Source organism: Spermophilus citellus (assembly GCF_964194105.1).
Source record: "Spermophilus citellus genome assembly, chromosome: 1".
Lineage (NCBI taxonomy): Eukaryota > Metazoa > Chordata > Mammalia > Rodentia > Sciuridae > Spermophilus > Spermophilus citellus.
This window is the reverse complement of record NC_138182.1, coordinates 13,787,301-13,804,901: the sequence shown is the minus strand read 5'-3', so window position 1 is coordinate 13,804,901 and position 17,601 is coordinate 13,787,301. Positions and strand designations below refer to the sequence as shown.

Genomic DNA, 17,601 nt, shown 5'->3' with positions numbered 1-17,601 from the left:
TCTGCCGTTTATTGATCAAAATAGTATACAATCCACAATCCAGTTTACATGGGCAATGCCAAATGGAAAAAAAAATAATTAACTCCAAAGAATACCCTTATCCAAAACTAAGTCTGAATATTGAGCCTTAGATGTTATAGGATTTGTGATGATTCTGTGTTTGATAATCATACATTCTTACCTCATTGGATATTACCTCTCGAATATTTAGAAACAGCCATTAAATGACTTCCACTCTGTAGTATGAACTGGGAATGGATCTATTGTTAGAAATCAAATGTTTATAAATACATCAACCAAAGTAATCAGCTTTGGCCTTTCTGGGAATCACTGATTGTGTTTTAAAACTTCCTTTAATTGTACTTGTAATAAGCTATTTTCCCTTTTTTATTTCTCTCCCATGCTTCCTTGCTTTGCATTGTGATTGCATGCCATCTGCTGGTTTAACCCATGATGGCTTGCTGCTCTGATATTCACCATGCCAAAACCACTTCTATTACCATAATGCTACACCCTCCTGTTCATTGCTCCCATGGTTCCCCTCCTGAAAGTACCCATGATGCACAGCGCTACGTCCGCCACTGTCTCTGCAGCAACAACTCCTGCAACAAGTGTCCCCTTCGCAGCAACAGCCACAGCCAATCAGGTTTGCTCCTTTTAAAGCTTTCTTTCACAAATCCCGAACTCTAAATGAGTGCTGATATTTAAAAAAAAAATTCTCGGTGAGAATTTTTTTTTCATGTTTATCCATCAAATTTTATTTTTTAATTAGTTTATAGCAAGCATTGACGGACAGGTTGCACTTATTTAGAGTTAACATTTACTGCCAATAATGATGTAGCTATGTTTTGTGTTGCACTGTTTGTTTTCGTACCTAATATTGTGTAATTAACCTGACAGGCTTAAATTCCTTTTAGTACAGCATTCATTATCCAGTGGTTTGTGAATTGCCACACAAAAACGGTAGACGCACACCCACGGGTGCTTCAAAAATGGCTCAATTTTGATTCAATTTGTTCAGACCCTACCATCTGGGGTGGAAGAAAAAAAAATTCTCCTCTTAGAAAAGTCTCCCCTTTATCATGAATGTTAAATTTGAGGTCTGAATAATTCTTATCAACGTCTGACCTTGGTCATCGGTCTGGAAACTCACTCCTCCCCACTTGACAATCCATTTAGATCCTGGAGTAGAGCCACACCCCATTGGAAGAAGAGCACCTGCCACTGGTTCACAAAGGCTGGATATAACTGATTAGGAGAGTTTAACTCTGTTGGTTTGAGTGCATGAGCCAGCCGACCACGTTCTGTGGTCCCCAGCTGGCTGTATCTCCAACCCTACCACACATGGGCTCCTGGTCACCAGGAGACAGTGTGACATGACCCGGCATAAACTCTCACCCTGCCTAGAAAAACACTTTATTGCGCATGCCCTCCCTTCATTGAAGAACAGTTTTGGTTTTTTGTTTGGTTTTGTGTTTTGTTTTGTTTTGTTTTTTTAAAAATAAAATCAACTGTGCTATTAAGGATGGAAAAGGACATACGACGAGTAGGCAGGAGGGGAGGGCCAGGTTAATAGGAGAAATGGTAAGTGGAGCCCTGAGAGCCACCGCCAGGGCACGAAGGGCCCATCCAGGCTGCGTCCTGCAGGCTGGAAGGGCTGCCTCATGCCCGAGAGGATCTGGGATCCCATTGCTCTGGGTTTCATCCTAAAAAGAGAGGTGGGAGGTAGGAATGAAAGTCAAAGCCTGTGGCAGTCCCACGGTGCCCTCACATTGCAGTCTAGCAGGAGAGATGGAGGGGCAAGGAGAGGCCCTGGGGAGGCACAGGGGTAGGTACAAACTTTGTGACAGTCCTTCAGCTCGCCACTTGCACCTCAGAATGCCAGCTGTCCCTTGAGGAAGGCCAGCTCCACTTCCAAACCAGTAGAACAAAGAGCAGCAAATCTGTTTCCTTAGTTGGGAAGATTTCTTTTTTAAAAATTCAGGGGATGGGAGAAGTAGGGGAGACCCTGGCACCCATCCATTGTTAGGGTCAAGCAGGTCTTTTCATGGGCCCCTTTTTTAGGGAAGCTGGAACCTGCTTCTTTTAAACAGCTTGCCTCCTCTGACCACATTTATGTGCTTTTTTTTGGACCCAGCATGTATTACACAGTACCATCCTAAGGAAACAGGTTTGAAGTACAATACTGAAGTAGTGTTTGCTATCGTAAAATTTTGACTTTTATGGCAAGTTGACTATTTCTGACTCTTAAAGATCTTTTCTAGGAAAAGAGGCCAACATAAGGAAATACTTTGGAGTTTCAGGATAAATTATATATTATAAATATATGGCCATGTGTCGCATATATGATTTGTAGTCTGATGATTTGTTTGCCTTGTTTTATGGAAAAAAAGACATAAAGAGATTGATACATGTGTAGATTTGTCTATGTGTAATGAGATGGGGTGGGAAGCCTGTGGACTATTAGAAGCTAAAATGTATTGTTTTAAAGCAAGGTGTGATTGGTAGAGGAACTAATAAGTTCACTTCCAATTTAATCAAAGAATCATAATTAAAGGAATACTCACTAGCTTCAAGATTACTAGATTCTTGGTTTTGCAGTTTGTCAGATGTGATAGTTGCTGTTCAATTGTGTGAAAATGATGAAGTGAAATCCTTTAGCAATTTTGTGTGTGTGCATGTGTGTGTATGCACACACACTAGGGATTAAACCCCGGGCCTTGCACATGCCATGAAAGTGCTCTACTTCTGAGCTACCTCCACAGACCTTCTTTTTCAATTTTATTTTTGAGACAGGGTCTCGCTAAATTGCCCAGGGTAGCCTCAAACCTGTGATCCTCCTGCCTCAGCCTCCCAAATAGCTGTGATTTCAGGCGTGTGCCCCCCCCCATCTTTAGCGATTCATGATGAGGCTCTGCTTACACATGAAAACCACAGAAAAATATATCATTGTAAACATAAATTCTCAGATATGATATTCTTTATGTATTTTTCAACAAGTTTCAAAGAGCAAAACACCTACAAAAAGAGCTTAGACATTCTCTTAGCACCTAAGAATGGGAAACTGAGATTGTTAATGACTGTGAAATATCAAGTTATCATCTTGTTAAGATTCTACTCTTTAAACTCAAAGCAAGCCAGGTCCACGTGATTACAGATGTCTTTGAAACATGATGAACCTCCGCTTTCTGGTGCGGGAAAGGAAGAGTAGAACCCTGTGGCCTCCGAGCTTCCTGACTCTGAGATCACACAGATAAACAAAGCAGAAGGGGAGGAGGAGCCGGGGACTGCAGAGTTCATGTGCCAATCATCACCTGCTCCTGTCCTTCCTGGAGCCATCTGTCTTTAACACGAAACGCAAGTCGATTTGGACATTTTTTTCAGTTAATTTGGCCGATTCAGATTGTCATTGAGTATTTCAAATCTCTTAGGTACCTGTAACTAGATAGAGGCCATTCACAGGACAGAGAAGCTGGACTGACACCTCCCATGTCCAGTGATCTTTCCATGTCACCCCTTAGTGAGCCACAAGGAAGGGCCAATCCGTAAGTCCCATCCTCAAGTCACATCACCTTTTGTGGATGGTAAAACTGAAACAGAGAGGTCAACTACATTAACTCAAATGGCACAGAAAGGGTCTTGCCAGAGCCTAAGCAATCTGGCTCCAAGATCTTGCTCTTAACCACCATGGTATATAGTGTCTCGCTCTATGATAATAAATACATAACCCCAAATAAAATGTCAAGTGAGACTCAAAACTCCATTACTCTTCGGGAAAATGAAGTAGCCTTGCTCATGCAGCTCAAACTAAGAAGCAGCAAAACTGGGGAGATTAACGGAATTTAAGCAAGTCTGCCAGCTGGTTCTGTAATAGTCAGGTCATGTTTAAAAACCATAGAGTTGACCCCATTAATTCTGTGTGATCTTATAGTCAGTGAGAACTACCAATAATTTCTATAGAAGATAAAGTGAATTAGTCATCAATCTTGGTGAAGCAGATTCATGGGTTTCTTTTGTCATAGACTCCACTCCTAGCCTCTTCCAGCTTCACACGCAGCTCGGCAATAAACGAAATCTCAAAAGAAAATGATGGTAACATGTAAATTAGTCAATTCCAGTCCACTAACAAGGGACCAGAATGTGCAAATCTGTAGATGCCTATACTGAAACAGATTTAAGAGTGTACATGAAAAGAGGTAGAGATAAACAGCTTAGTGTGTGGATTACCTAGCTTTATTCATATGATAGAAAATTTTATTTAATAAAATGAGAATGCAGATTAAAATTTCTGTGACTGGAATGATTATTCTCCAAAGTCTTGCTCTTAACCACAATGGTCTACTGTCTCTCTCCATGATTATAAATACATAACTCCAAATAAAATGCCTTTGTATTTTTTATTCAAGAATTATTCTCCCTTTTCAAAGCAGGGGTAGAAAATAATTTCCAAATGAATGTATTTTAAGTTTTATCTTCCTTATTTATATACAGAGGTTATACAGTTCCTCTAGTAACATCCTGAAAGGTCCAATTAAAATAGAGGTTGTACTCTGAGTCTTCCGGGAACCCCTTGCCTCATCTAAAAATGCTTTTTCTACCCTCTGAATTCTGTGACTTTGGATATCTCTAAAGGCATCATCAAGAGATAAAAGGAAGGCAAGTGCTATGGGGGAGGGCAGAGTGTACCAGGAGAACCAGCGATCTGATGGTGCAGAGTGCAGCTTGCAGGAGTGGCTGGCTCTAGGTACCGTAGACTCTTGAATGCCAGGCTAAAGGGTTCGGCCCCTATTTGGCTGCCGAAGGGTTTTCAAGACATGATAGTGATGGAAATAGTATCTTAGAAGACCGAGCAGATGGATCTGAGGCAGGAGTGTCTGCAGAGACCATTAAGTGATTTTAACAAGAACCTGAGCCAGGGCAGTGGTAGCTGGCAAGTGGCCCGCTCTGTCTTGCCTTTGCCCATTTACACAGGGAGTGTTACGTTTAGCCCAAGAGGAATATAGAAAGATTTCAGACTGTGACAGAACCTGTCCAAAGAAATGTCAGGTGGCAGAAAGACAGATGCAGATGGACTGAAAGGTAGACTACGGGTAGTTGCTTCTTGGAATCTGAACTCAGCTGATCCCAGGACTTTGTGAGTGGCCTCTCTGGTCAGATGTCTCCCATATGCTCACCTCGACAGGTGGCTTCCCACTGCCTATCTGGATGCTACCAAAGTACAAAGCCTCCAGGCCTGTGCTTGAAAGAAAGTCTCTTTAGATGTGGAGAAGGACAGTGTCCATCTAGGTCATCCTGATTTGAGTCCATACTAGGAAGAAAAACTCTAACAGATTGGAGATGAGAGATCTTTCTGGAGCACTCCCAAGCAGTGCCCTAAAAGCTGACGAAGTCAGATGATGTGTCTGGGAATGTATTAACGGACACTTGATCACATCTCCAAAATGTGATGCTTCGTCTTAGTGATAACCCCAAGGCCTGTCGCATCTTCTGAACCTTCCTCCAAAGATCAACTCCACCAACAGAGAGTTGGCCTTAAAAACTGCTTAGAAAATTAGTTGGTAATATATCCTACATTCATAGCCATCTATTTATTGGAATATTTAAATACATTAGAAAATTCCATTTTCCAGTTTTGCTATAGATGATAATTTCAACAAATCTTGTTAGAAAAAAAAATAAAATAATTATGTGTAATCGGAATCCAATATTATGCTTCGTCTGGCCTGCTGTTAGTGACTAAAGGGCAAAGAGAAAATCTCAAAAGCTTCCCATTCCACTTCGCCCTCACTGAACGCATGTCAACACAAACCTCAAAGCTACTGTGTGCACATTCTTGGCTACGTGAGTTAACCTGTGTCAGCCAGGAAATACAGAAAGGTAGGGTCATGTTTGACTTCATCTCTCTAGGATCTCAGAGTTTTATGAAATAGCTATTATTCAATGCCATCTGTTGGGACTATATTCAGACAAATGTAGGAGGCATTCAACATTCCCCACTACTCACCACTTGACCCATTTTGGGGGCCTGTGATTGTTTCACAAGAAAAAAATCTTGGTTCTGCAAGGCCGCAGTGTGGGAGGAGTGGGCTCCTGTCAGCTCCTGTCTCCTGAAATACACAGCCAAGTGTCTGCCCTCTCCGTGGGGATGATCAGCCTGGGAAACACGCTTTCCTCACAGTTTGCTGGCTCCTAGGAGCACAGTACAGAACACAGCTGGGCCCCACGTAGGCTGTTCTCCAAAACAGCAGATACAGCAACTGTCAGAACCCAGCCCTTGCAAAATAGCCCTCTGGGCTGAGGCATCTCGGTCAGCGTTGTACTGCCAACCTGGTTGAGACACCTTGAACTTTTTGCTTATATCCAGATTTTAGAGAAGGGGTTCAGTTTCAGGAATGGATCTGGTTGCTTCAAAGGAGGCAGACTGTCCCATCAAATATTTTATGGCAAAGACAGAATTGGGTGTGTGTGCACTTATGAGTGTGTGTGTGCACGGAAGATAGGAGATTGAGACTGAAGACTATTATTTTAAAAACTATGAAAATTGCAGCATTTGGGGCTGGAGTTATGGCTTACGGCTCAATGGTAGAGTGCTTGCCCAACATGTATGAGGCACTGGGTTCGATCCTCAGCACCACATAATAATTACATAAATAGACAGTAAAGGTACATCAACAACTGAAAAATATTTTTTAAAAATTGCAGTATTTGCACTCAGTTAATCCTACTACCTAATCTGCTTAGCAATTTGAGTCTAAATTCCATTGTGCAGCAGTAGGTTATTGGACCCAGTCTTGCTCCTATGGTCAAAAAAAAGAGTTTGTTATTTTTTTTTTAAGGTGGGGTGCTCTGCCTGTCTTAGGTGAACACAGGTGTCTGAGACCAACATAGAAGTAGATGAGTTTTTTTCTAAGAAGTTAGAAAATAAGGGGTCAATAGGCCTTTTATTTTTCTGTCTCAGAAGCAGCTGCCTTGCAGGTCTACCATGAGGTTCAATTAATAAATGTATTTGCAGATTCTCTAAGGAAAGACTAAGTTATGTAAGCATTGCGAGCTAGTACATTTTCATTTTTCATGAATAATTTACACCTCGTGGTGAGAAGCTAGGGTAGAATTCTTTTGTATATAGCACCTAAAGACATAATATCAGTTCCAATTTTGTGCAGCTGAAGAGAAAATGTCAAGAGTCCTTCTGTGGAACTTCCCTGCCTCATGGATCCTCCTATTTATTATACCTCAAATCCCATCCTCTTTTGCATTTTGATGGAATTGGGGGGTGGGATTTTTTTGGATCGAAAGTCACATTCCCTGTAGTATGTGGTTGATGGTAGTAAAACCATGCTCCATTTCTCTAATTTTAGTTTTCCTCCATTGAGTGGAGTGAATATGTAGTTCATCCGATGTGTGTTATTTCCAGCTTTAGGTTTGTAAGGCAAGTGAGAGGCTGCACTGCGGGAATCCGGACCCATTTTCAGGGGCTGACTGATGAGCAGGGTCTTATTCCTCACCAGGGCTGCTATGGACAGAGGAACATGTTTTCTCCCGGTTTCTTTACCTACCCAACTCTTCCGCTGCCTTCTGCACTTCTGCCTGTGTGTCAGGGAAGGGGCCAGCTCTCCTGTGCTGGTGATGGGGAGAAGAGACACACCCAAAGGTGACTCCACTTGACAGATTCGATGCCACCCATGTCCGGCCACAGACCAGTTGGTTTAGGTCTGGCCTCTGAGCCCCTTCCCTCCAGGACTTGGCTCTAGGCAGTGACTTCCAAGGCTAGACGTGTCCAAGAGTCCCCTAGTTGAGGGAGATGCTAAAGACCTTCAGGGGTTCTCTGTTCAGCCAAAGAGATATGAGTTGATCAGAGGTCAGAGCACATCATTTAGAAAAATGAAAACAAAAACCAGTCCATATGCAAATGTCGCTTCATGGGAAGTAAGCTGCATTCTGGGCCTTATCCCTGAGGTAGCTAGGGATGGATCTCTGAGGTGTGTGGAAACTAGATAAAGGATAGGTAAACACAGTTTGAAATTTAAAGAGCAGAGATGAGGTTGGGGTAAAGGAAAAGGCAGCTCACACCAGCATCCTACATTGCATATGTTTTTGAATGTAACCCTATTAGGTGGGCTCTGTTTTCCCTTTTGCATGTAAAGAAACTAAAGTTCAGAATTAGTCACAGCTTTAACAAGTGGTGGAGCCTACATCTGACTTTAAGTGGGTCGTTTGTTGGCTTTCCATCAGTGTGACAAAATGCTGGAGGGAAGCAACATAAAAAGAGGAAAGGTTAATTTTGGTTCATGGTTTGCAAGCTTTAGTCCATGGTCAGGTGGCCCATTTGCACTGGGGCTTGTGGCAAGGTAGCTGTCATGGCGGGAGCACATGGTGAAGGCGGCCTGTGCATCGCATGGTGACCTGGAAGTGACAGGGAGAGAGGCAGAGCCAGGGTTGCAGTCTCCCCACCACCTAACTTCCATCCCCTGGGTTCCATCACCTCCCAGTAACACCAAGCTGAAGCCCAAGTCGTTAACACCCTGGCCTTTGGGGAACATTCCAGATCCAAACTCTAACAGTCAGTGCTTCCCCCCGACCTTATTTCTCTCACTGCAGCATGTGTGGTTTAGAAAGGAATTTCAGCATCAGTCTCGGACTTCATCTCCTGACACGTGCAGACACAGCAGCTGTGCTTAGCACAGATCCAAACAGGGGCATCAGGGCTCGTGAGCTCAGTGAGGGGGACAGTAGAGGAGGACGATGCAGTGGGCAGCCCCGGAAGGTGCCACTGAGAGGTGAGGAGGGGCTCAGTTCCTGAGGGCCCCCGATGGCAGCATGAGAACCAAGCAGGAAGTGTTCAGTGAGACACTTGGAAATGAGACACTCCAGGGAAGCTCTCAACTATCTCTTTGACCTCTTTCTCTGATGAAGTGATGAAATCAAGATTCAGAGAAAATCAGGTGTGTGTGTGTGTGTGTGTGTGTGTGTGCGTGCGCAGGGGGGGGGTGTGAATAATCATGAACCACAGAAGTCCAGAGAGGTTAAGTCTTGTCCTTTGCTCACCCCAAGGTGGCCCCTACAGCACTGGTGGATTCCAGCACCTTCCTCCTCTCCACCACAGAGCCTTCCTCTGAGACATTTCTCCCACTGACTTTAATAAAAAGAATGGTTCTTGTCTACACATCTTCACTTTGATTTGCACTAGAACAAAAGAAAATCAAAAAAAGAAAACAAAATGACTTGTACTAGAACAAATTTGTTGACAAAATGTATTTTCTGACATCAGCTTATGAAAAACTATAGCTATTCTAGCAACTAGAATCCATCATGCTTCAGCATCAAGAATAATATGCTGGGCCTTTGGGTCTGTGTGTTTTGTTTTCAGTGGTCAAATGATATTACTCTAACCATCAGTCCCCTTGCTCTGTAGTATCACAGATCTCAGAGCTTATTTGATAAGCTTCCTGCAGTCAAATGCAGACGGTGTTCACTATTCACCACAAGACATTTCTGGAAGGAACATCATGAAACTGATCGTTATAAAATGTCACCCATTTCCCCTAGCCACAGGTGCACCAGGCATTATAGGTCTGACCCAAGACCAGCATCAACTGAATCAAGGGATGAAAGGCAGGAAGTCATAACAGCAAATTAATCCCAATCACGCCACCTGTACAACAGCATCTTTAAAAATTAAGATGCAGGTTACATCATAAATTGGAATAGTAGCCCAGACGAGCAAAGTGGCTTACCTAACTCACATAAACAGCAAGGAGACCAGGTGGAGAACCCTGTTATGCATCCTGCCTAGAACAATCTTTTCCCTTTCACCAACAGCCTTAAATGATCATGGAAGGGCCCCGAAGACCTCAGAGCATGGGACAGCACAAACATAACTCAAGCCACTATGAAGCTTACCATGTGCCAGGCAGGGCACTCAGCCTTTTGTGTGAATTATCTCATTAAAACCCCAAATGACCCTGTAAGGGATGTTATTATCCCACTCCATAGATGAGGAAACTGCAGTTAAAGAAGCAGAAAAACTCACCAAGGATCATCCTATAAAGTGGCAGAACCAGGTTCATAACTTTCTCCAAGCTCCTCCTCCTTTATTTTCCAATGAGAGAAGGACCTGGAAGGTTCAGTGACTTACTCAGAGCTGACTGAGGGGTAAGAACTTCAATCTCCTACCCTTACCCCTTCCCCGCTTCTTTAGGCCTCTTTCCCTCTACCAACCATGGTTCAGGGTGAATGTGCTAACAGTACTTCCTTTTTCTTTTTTCTTTTTTGAGCAATCAATAACTTTGCTTCCTCCTTAGAATTTAGAAAGTTTTTTTGAGGAATCAAAAAGATAGCCAGAGAAGTTCAACTTGATTCCTTCTTTTTCTTCAAGTACTTTTTTCCAGGATTAATTTCCTCACTGTTCTTCCATTAATCATTCTTTCAATATTTGCCATTGTTACACTGAAAGGGCGAGAAGCACTTTAGTTATGAAGATTCGGGAGAGAATCCTTCATGGCGCCAATCAATTCCTATTGTTCATATTCTCTTGTTGACTCTGCTCGAACCCCTGTGACATTAAGGATGGCCTTGAACAAGGGAGGAAGTTAAAAGAGAGAAATCCAAAACGTGTGCAAAGAATGCAAAGAAAAAGTTCATTATCTCCCTTTGCCTTGGACAGAGGTGTCCCAGGGTTGGTTGGGTTTTGTTTGTTTGTGAAACCTAGGCTGGCAAGCCCCCCCACCCTTCCAAGCTTCTGCTTTTTAGGTGGTCCTATGTGAATGAGGCAAAGGCTTGGAAATTGGACAGTTGTGTATAAGGCAAGGCTAGACTCACAGAAGTGTCAAAAGTCATTTAGTCTAAGCACAGTAATCTAAGACTTGCTAATAAATACTGTGTCTTTTCAAAATATTCACATTTTATGTCTTAGAATAGGAAGTTTAAACATAGCTTACCATATCTACCACCAGACACTCCTTAAATCCAGTATCTAATCCTTATGATACCCTATGAACTGGGAAAGACAGTCCATTACAAAGACAAGGAATCCTAAGAATCAAAAGATGTTGAGTGACTTACCCTTGTTTGCACATCTACTAAGCCTGGAAGCTGAGTGTGAACCAGGTCTAAGAAGAAAGAAAGAGTCTACCTCTTGAGATGTTAGCTTCCTTCACAAGAGACACTGGTCATCACACACAAGTGACAGTCTGCTCTTGTAATGAAGGATTTTAGTTTGAAAAACGATTAATATGAATTGACAGTCAAACTTAGAGAAAAAAATCAGAGAAATGCAGTCTAGAGTAGTCATCAATGACAGGTCAAGTGATACATGTACAGAAAGAGTAGTAAATGTATTTTATATTTTTTAAAAAATCTTAAATTTATCAAACACAAGTTTATTTCCAAGATAAAGAGGACAGTATAAATCATGTATTTATATCCATGGTAGCATTATTTGAATGCCTATTTAAATGGAAACTGCAACCTACTTGGATTTAGGATTATGAATCCTAAAATAATAGCATAAGGAAAAGGAACCAACATTTATCAAGAAACCACTATTATGTGTCAGACATTTTATATGCATTATTTCATCTAATACCCACCATAACTCTGTGAAGTGTCATATCCATTTTTCAGATGAGAACACATCTTAGAGAATGATTTGCTTAAGATTCAGGAAGGTAAGAGGTGGCTGGAGAGGCTTGCTCCTCAGTAGCTCCTGCCTGCAGATCCTGTTCTCTTGTACCTCCACCATGTTTGAATTAGACTGGAGTGGTCAGTGTGGAATTGGGGTGAGCCTCTTTACTTGGCTTCCCTTAAAAGCTCATAACTACTGAGCTTACCTCATGGTTTTACATTGTTTAACCATGTAAGAAGAAACTTCTGGTAGAAGTAAAAACTTTCAAAGTCCAAGTTCAACATCAGAAATGAAAACATTATTGGTTGATGAGATCCACAAAGGAAATCACATTGTAGTCCAGGGAACAAGAGCTGGAGTGTAGAAGGAAGAGGACACCAACCTCCCCTTTCCAAAGGTGGTAAATGGCAGGTAATTCTAGCGGAAAAGAGTCTGCCAAAGGGGATCCTCAAATCCAGGCCTTCTTGTTTTTTAATTGTGAACCACAGGCTGTTTTCCCCCGCTGTCCTCATAGAACTGACTTCACATCAGCTTCAGGTTAACTGAACATTCCTAATTCAGAGTGAGAGCCTCGGTAGCCTGCAGGAGACCGCTGGGAGAGGCAGCGACTAGAAGCCTATTTTGGTTGTCTGAAAAGCCCCAGAGCTAACTTGGAAAGTGAACCCGGGATGTGGATGACGACTTGGGTGCACACACAGCAGAACAAAAGGCCCTACCTATGTGGAATCCCAAAGTGGGAAGGATCAAAGGAAGGACAGAAGGGAGGGAAAGAAGAAGAGAGTGAAATGGGCAAGCAAGGGCAGTGGGCAGTTAGAAGTTAGTGGGTGCAGTTTCAGTTTGGGGGAAACAGTCTGGAGGTTGTTGGTGGCCACAGCTGCACAGCAGAGTGAATGAGCAATGCAACTAAACTGGACACTTAAAACGGGTAAAGTGATGCGTTTTACCATATTTCTATATTACCACACTTTCAGAAATGAGTGAGAGATCTGAACGGACACATCTCCAAAAAGAGAAGGGATTAGAGGTGGGCAAGAAAGATGTGCAGTTGGACCAAGTGTTTGTTCTATTAAAGCGCACTTCTTAAAATTTCTTATTGTGGCCTTTAATATGAGTTCTGTCAGCACAGGGCAGGTATCTGAGGACAGGTGCAAATTCCTCCTCTTGGACCAGGTTAGAAGCTGAGTCTATTCTGGAGAGCGAGGCCTTCACAAAAGCCACTCCTACTCCGTGGCTTCCGACCTCTTCTCAACAAATATATATATATTAGGAGCCCAGCATGTGCCATGTACAGCTTGGGCTTGTGGGAGTATAGCCACAAATGGGCCTCAGCCAGGGAGTGGGGTAGGCCACACACACACATACACACATACACACACACACACACACACACACACACAGGCAAAGAACTAAGGGAGAAAAAACTGTGCTGGAAAACATGTTAGACGGCAGCGTCATCCCACCGCTTTGGTAAGTACATGGGAGGTGATGACAACTGAAAGACGCTCTTCCACGTCCAGCACCTTACATAAATCTGACTCTTACTTCAACTAAATTTTAGCATTTTGTTACTTCTCTGCCTTTGGTGCCTTCAAAGCCTGTGCTTAGCAGACTGAATTACGCATTCTGCTCCACTGTTGGACAGACACTGAGGCCAAATGTGTCCAGGATTCTAAGTCTAACATAATGGGGGTGGATACAAAAGCTGGGCATTCAGCAGAATTGGGGACTTTATGTTAAATCTAAAAGGATCTTTTATTTTTTCCTTTTTTATTTCTTGACCTAAATCTTCCATTTATCATTGTGGGCAAAATCCCACGTGGAAAAAAGAAAACCCTCTATATTGTATAAATGAATGTTTTTGAAATTTCTTTGCAGTTGCTGCATAAGCTGTTAAAAAAGAACTCATTGCTGCTCTGAGTTTTTCTTGACACTGGTGAATCTACACATTTATTAATTTTTATTTCTTTTTCATTCCCAAGTTGCCAGTTCATAGTCTCCAAGCAATTTAAGAAAAATTTATGCCAAAACTAATCATAAGCAATAACAGATATATTAAGAAAAATATTGTCAGTATACGTAACAAAGTGGGTCTTAATGTCATATATATAAACAACTGTCATTAAAAAATGTTTTTTTGGATTCCACCTTCATGTCCAGAGGTCTTCTTCAGTGCAAGGACTCAGATGGGATTAGCCTAACATCTGCCTTACTTCCTACACATCTTACTGTAAATATTCTAAACATTTAAAGTATTTTCTTAAATAACATGACACGAATATTATACATTGCTTCTTGATATAGTGGAGGAACTTAACTTTCTTACATATATTTTTATTTATTTTAAAAGTTTTTCAAAGTCCCCTGGTCACTGGTTTGAAACTCAGCCTTCCCACAGAGAAAGCAGTGGTCCAGATGGCTAGATCTGCAGGTCACCTAGAGATACAATAGTTACAGGGGCCTCAAAACACTATCAGAACGTGACTAGAATGAATTCTGCACGAGTGTGGACTCTCCATGATATTCTTGGGTGCATTGAGCACACCAGACTTTTAACCTTAAGGTTAGTTCAGTTTCCAAAGTGCTTGGCAAAGGCATCGTCACCACAGAAGGCCCTTGGGGTGTACTATACAAAGTTTAGCACTCACGACATTTTCCACGGATAATGCTGTTATAGCACAATATGGGCCAAACACCATCCATGTTCTTGGATGTCATTGAATCTTTGGGGTTCAAGAGTGATGTTGAAAGCATGTGCCTGAGCCAAATGCCCAGGGTCTAATGGAAAGTTTCTTACTCTCCTCTGCCTCCCATCATTCATGATGAATCCTGTAACTGCCATATTAGTCAGAGAAGGTCTGTGGAGTATGAATGTGAAACAAGGTGTGAAATCAAAAATATCAGGTGAAAACTAGGAAGAAAGAACCTGAGATCTGCTCCCGGGTGGCCACCAAATTGTGCATGCCATCTTTCGGATGTGCCCTGATGCCGTGGTTCCGTTTGCCCATGTCTCCTCCCTGCCCCCACCCCACCCCACCCCTTGACTCATAGCATCCTCCTAATCTAGGATTTTGTAGATTTTCTTTTTTCTTTCTCTGGCAACTGCTAAGCACACATGATCTCATAGCTCCTTTCTTTCTGAATAAACATACAAGTTCTCAAATATATTTCTATTTTAAACACTTCCATAACACCAGGGCACAGGACTAGGAATCAGAAGCTTCCATCTCATATTCTTTTACCTCCGTCCTCACTTGTAACTTGGAGTAAACAGTCCCTCTTGGATGACAGGTGGTCTCAGGACAGTCCTCTCATCTCAGTGTGAAAATCATGGGTGGGTGACCCCCAGAATTCTCCCACGGGGATGGGAATAGAAAGAAACTGGGACTGAGGTAGAGAAGAGGGTCCTAACTCTAAGAAGAGCATAAAGAACTCCCCATTATTCTTTCTTCCTTTCCACTCTGGATGGTCCAGCCCTGCACCCCCACCTTTGTAGGGCAGGCAGAAGGTGCATGAGGAGGATGTGGGTCCCCAGCCCCATAGGAGAGACTAACAGTGACAGGCAAGAAGACTTCTCAGAACAAGCCCCTGTGATGGGCCACCTGTGGGGAGGCTTTTCGGATGCAAAAAAGTCAGAGATTCCTTTACAAATAAATCCAAGTCCCTTAATCCCCAACCAAGACATTATTTTAGGGGCACAGTTTAAATAATAACAATAATTTAAAAAACTGTCTAGTCATTCACTCGTATGGCTTTTAGTAAACATCATGGTGGTTGCTTTGTTTTTGTGATAAATTCTATCTGGTCTGGGAATCTGCACATACTCTCAGAAATATATTGCCTGACCACCACCACCCCTAAGAAACCAAAAAGTCACTCTGGGATGATTATCCCAGGACTACAGGCCTACCTCAGAGTGAAAGCAACAGAAAAGATGCTCAAGCTTCCCCACCAGGCAGTTGGAGCTGAGAGGGGCTGGACAGGGGTGGGGAGGGGTCCTGATCTAAGCCTAAGGGCAGTTCAAGAGCCTTCCTCTTTCCACATGTGCCATGGGCTCACGTGAGCAGTGGAATCTGACTTAATGGAGAATTTCCACTTTGGGATTTTATCCACACAGCCTAGGTTGTCAGTGTGGACCCCGCTCAGTAATCTTTAATGGGGCTAGTGTCTACTTCTCCTCTGTACCTTAATTATAAGGACTTTTAAATGACAATGTTTTCATACATTAGAAAGTACACCAAAATCTTCTGTTCAAATATGACAGAGTCGAAAATACTGGACAGAAATGATGTCATAGAAAAATTAGTGCTTTGGATATAAACTCTGTTTTGTCATCAGAGGGAAAAACAATAATAATTCTGACAAAATTAGTCTTTAAGGTGCTACTTCATGTTACAGATGTTCCATCCAATTTTAGTTTGCTCTTCTCAAGGATGAAACGGTTATATTTGAGAATTTTCTCCTAAGCCCCTAGTACATTCCTTTTCTATACAAATAATAAAAAAATATTTGAAAAGAAGGCAAACATGGTACAACACTACCTTCCTTCAGGACAATATTACCCTCAAGTAATGAATAAGACCAGTTTTCAAAGTGTCCTTATATATTCCACTAATTACCTCCCAACTTTTGATACAATTAAGTTTTATGAATAGTCATAAGATCAGCCAAAGAAAGTTCTTCAAAGTGTGTGTTCATTAACATGTATAATTATAACTGCTGTAATTAATTACTTTTTATCTGCTCCCATATGCTCACCAAGAGACAAAAGACATTTATTTGCTTTTGACTTCGGTAATCCATACTCTGATTAAATGGCAAATTATATTGAGCCCCAGGTGTTTGGCTGCCCCTCTGCCTCGGTGCTGTCTTCTTCTAACCATGATGCTCCACCACTTTTGCCTTTGGGACAAGATCAGGGAGTCTCAGCAGTAGGGGCTGCCGTGGGAAAGAGGTGCGGAGCAGCAGGGCAGAGAGGGGAGGAACTGAAGAGCAGAGAGTGGACGGAGGAAGCAGCGCTAGTGGAGGGTGCACCATGGAAGCCGTGCAGAGGAAGAAGGAGGAAAAAAACATGGATAAGGAGCAGTGGGGGGCGTGGCTCAGTGGTGGCCCACTGGCTAGCAGGCCCAGGGCCCTGCGTTCCATCCCAGCCCTGGAAAAATAAGTAAATGTATATATACAAAGAGATCAGGAAGGTGCGCCCACGCCGTTCTCCTTAGCTTGGTCATATTTCCAGTAAAATCCATTCAATTTTTCACTTTAAAATTTATTTTAAATTTTATTTAAAGAGACAATGTTTAAACATCCATATTTTAAAAATTTCCATCTGAGGACACGGGGCCCTGTTATCATGGGGACAGATTTCTAAGAAATATACTACATATGGGAAGTTTTCTTCAGGGGGAATTTGTGTTTCTCTGCCAGATATGTGTCCCTCCTCCATGAGGGAGTCTAGCCCCCGCCTGGAGTATTTTTCCTTTTATCTGTATATAATAGGAAGTGGGAGAATGGAGAGGGATGTCTATTTTTCTTGGATATTTATGAATCCCTAACTGGTCTCAAGGGGTCAGGGGCTCTCTTCCTGAATTGCTCTCTGTTCCATGACTGGTCTGACAGTCCCCTGTTGATGCTAGCATTGTGGCATCGAACCCTCAGTGACTTTTTATTTGTTAATTCATGCAACCAACAACTAATGAATGCCATCTCTGTGTCCAGCCCCATCCTAGACACCAGGGACGTAAAGATGAATGAGACATCCCTCCTGTCCTTAAGAAGCTTGACTTTGCCATGGGCTCAGTTAATACACACACACTGCTAGGAGGTGTGCACTTGGGTTTCCATGTTGATCATAGTTCCATTGAAATCCCTTCCTAGCTCACCAAGGCCAACAAATATTTTTTAAAAGTATATTTTATTTACCTCTTCAAATTCAGCTTTAAAAGATAATATCTGAGAGCTATTCACAGGAGAATTTAACTAAA

At 42.3% G+C, this 17,601-nt stretch overlaps 1 protein-coding gene across 6 annotated transcripts in view; it reads left to right on the top strand.

Moving 5' to 3' along the window:
* The window catches only part of MBNL2 (muscleblind like splicing regulator 2), a 151,611-nt gene that overhangs the window by 125,794 nt on the left and 8,216 nt on the right, over positions 1–17,601 (top strand). For 2 of the 6 annotated variants that reach the window (XM_081286041.1, XM_081286043.1), the window contains one exon: positions 552–646. The exons of the other annotated variants lie outside the window; for them this stretch is intronic. In XM_081286041.1, the coding sequence (XP_081142167.1) occupies positions 552–646 (95 nt within the window). The remainder of the gene's footprint in view (positions 1–551; positions 647–17,601) is intronic. 6 annotated transcript variants of the gene reach the window in all.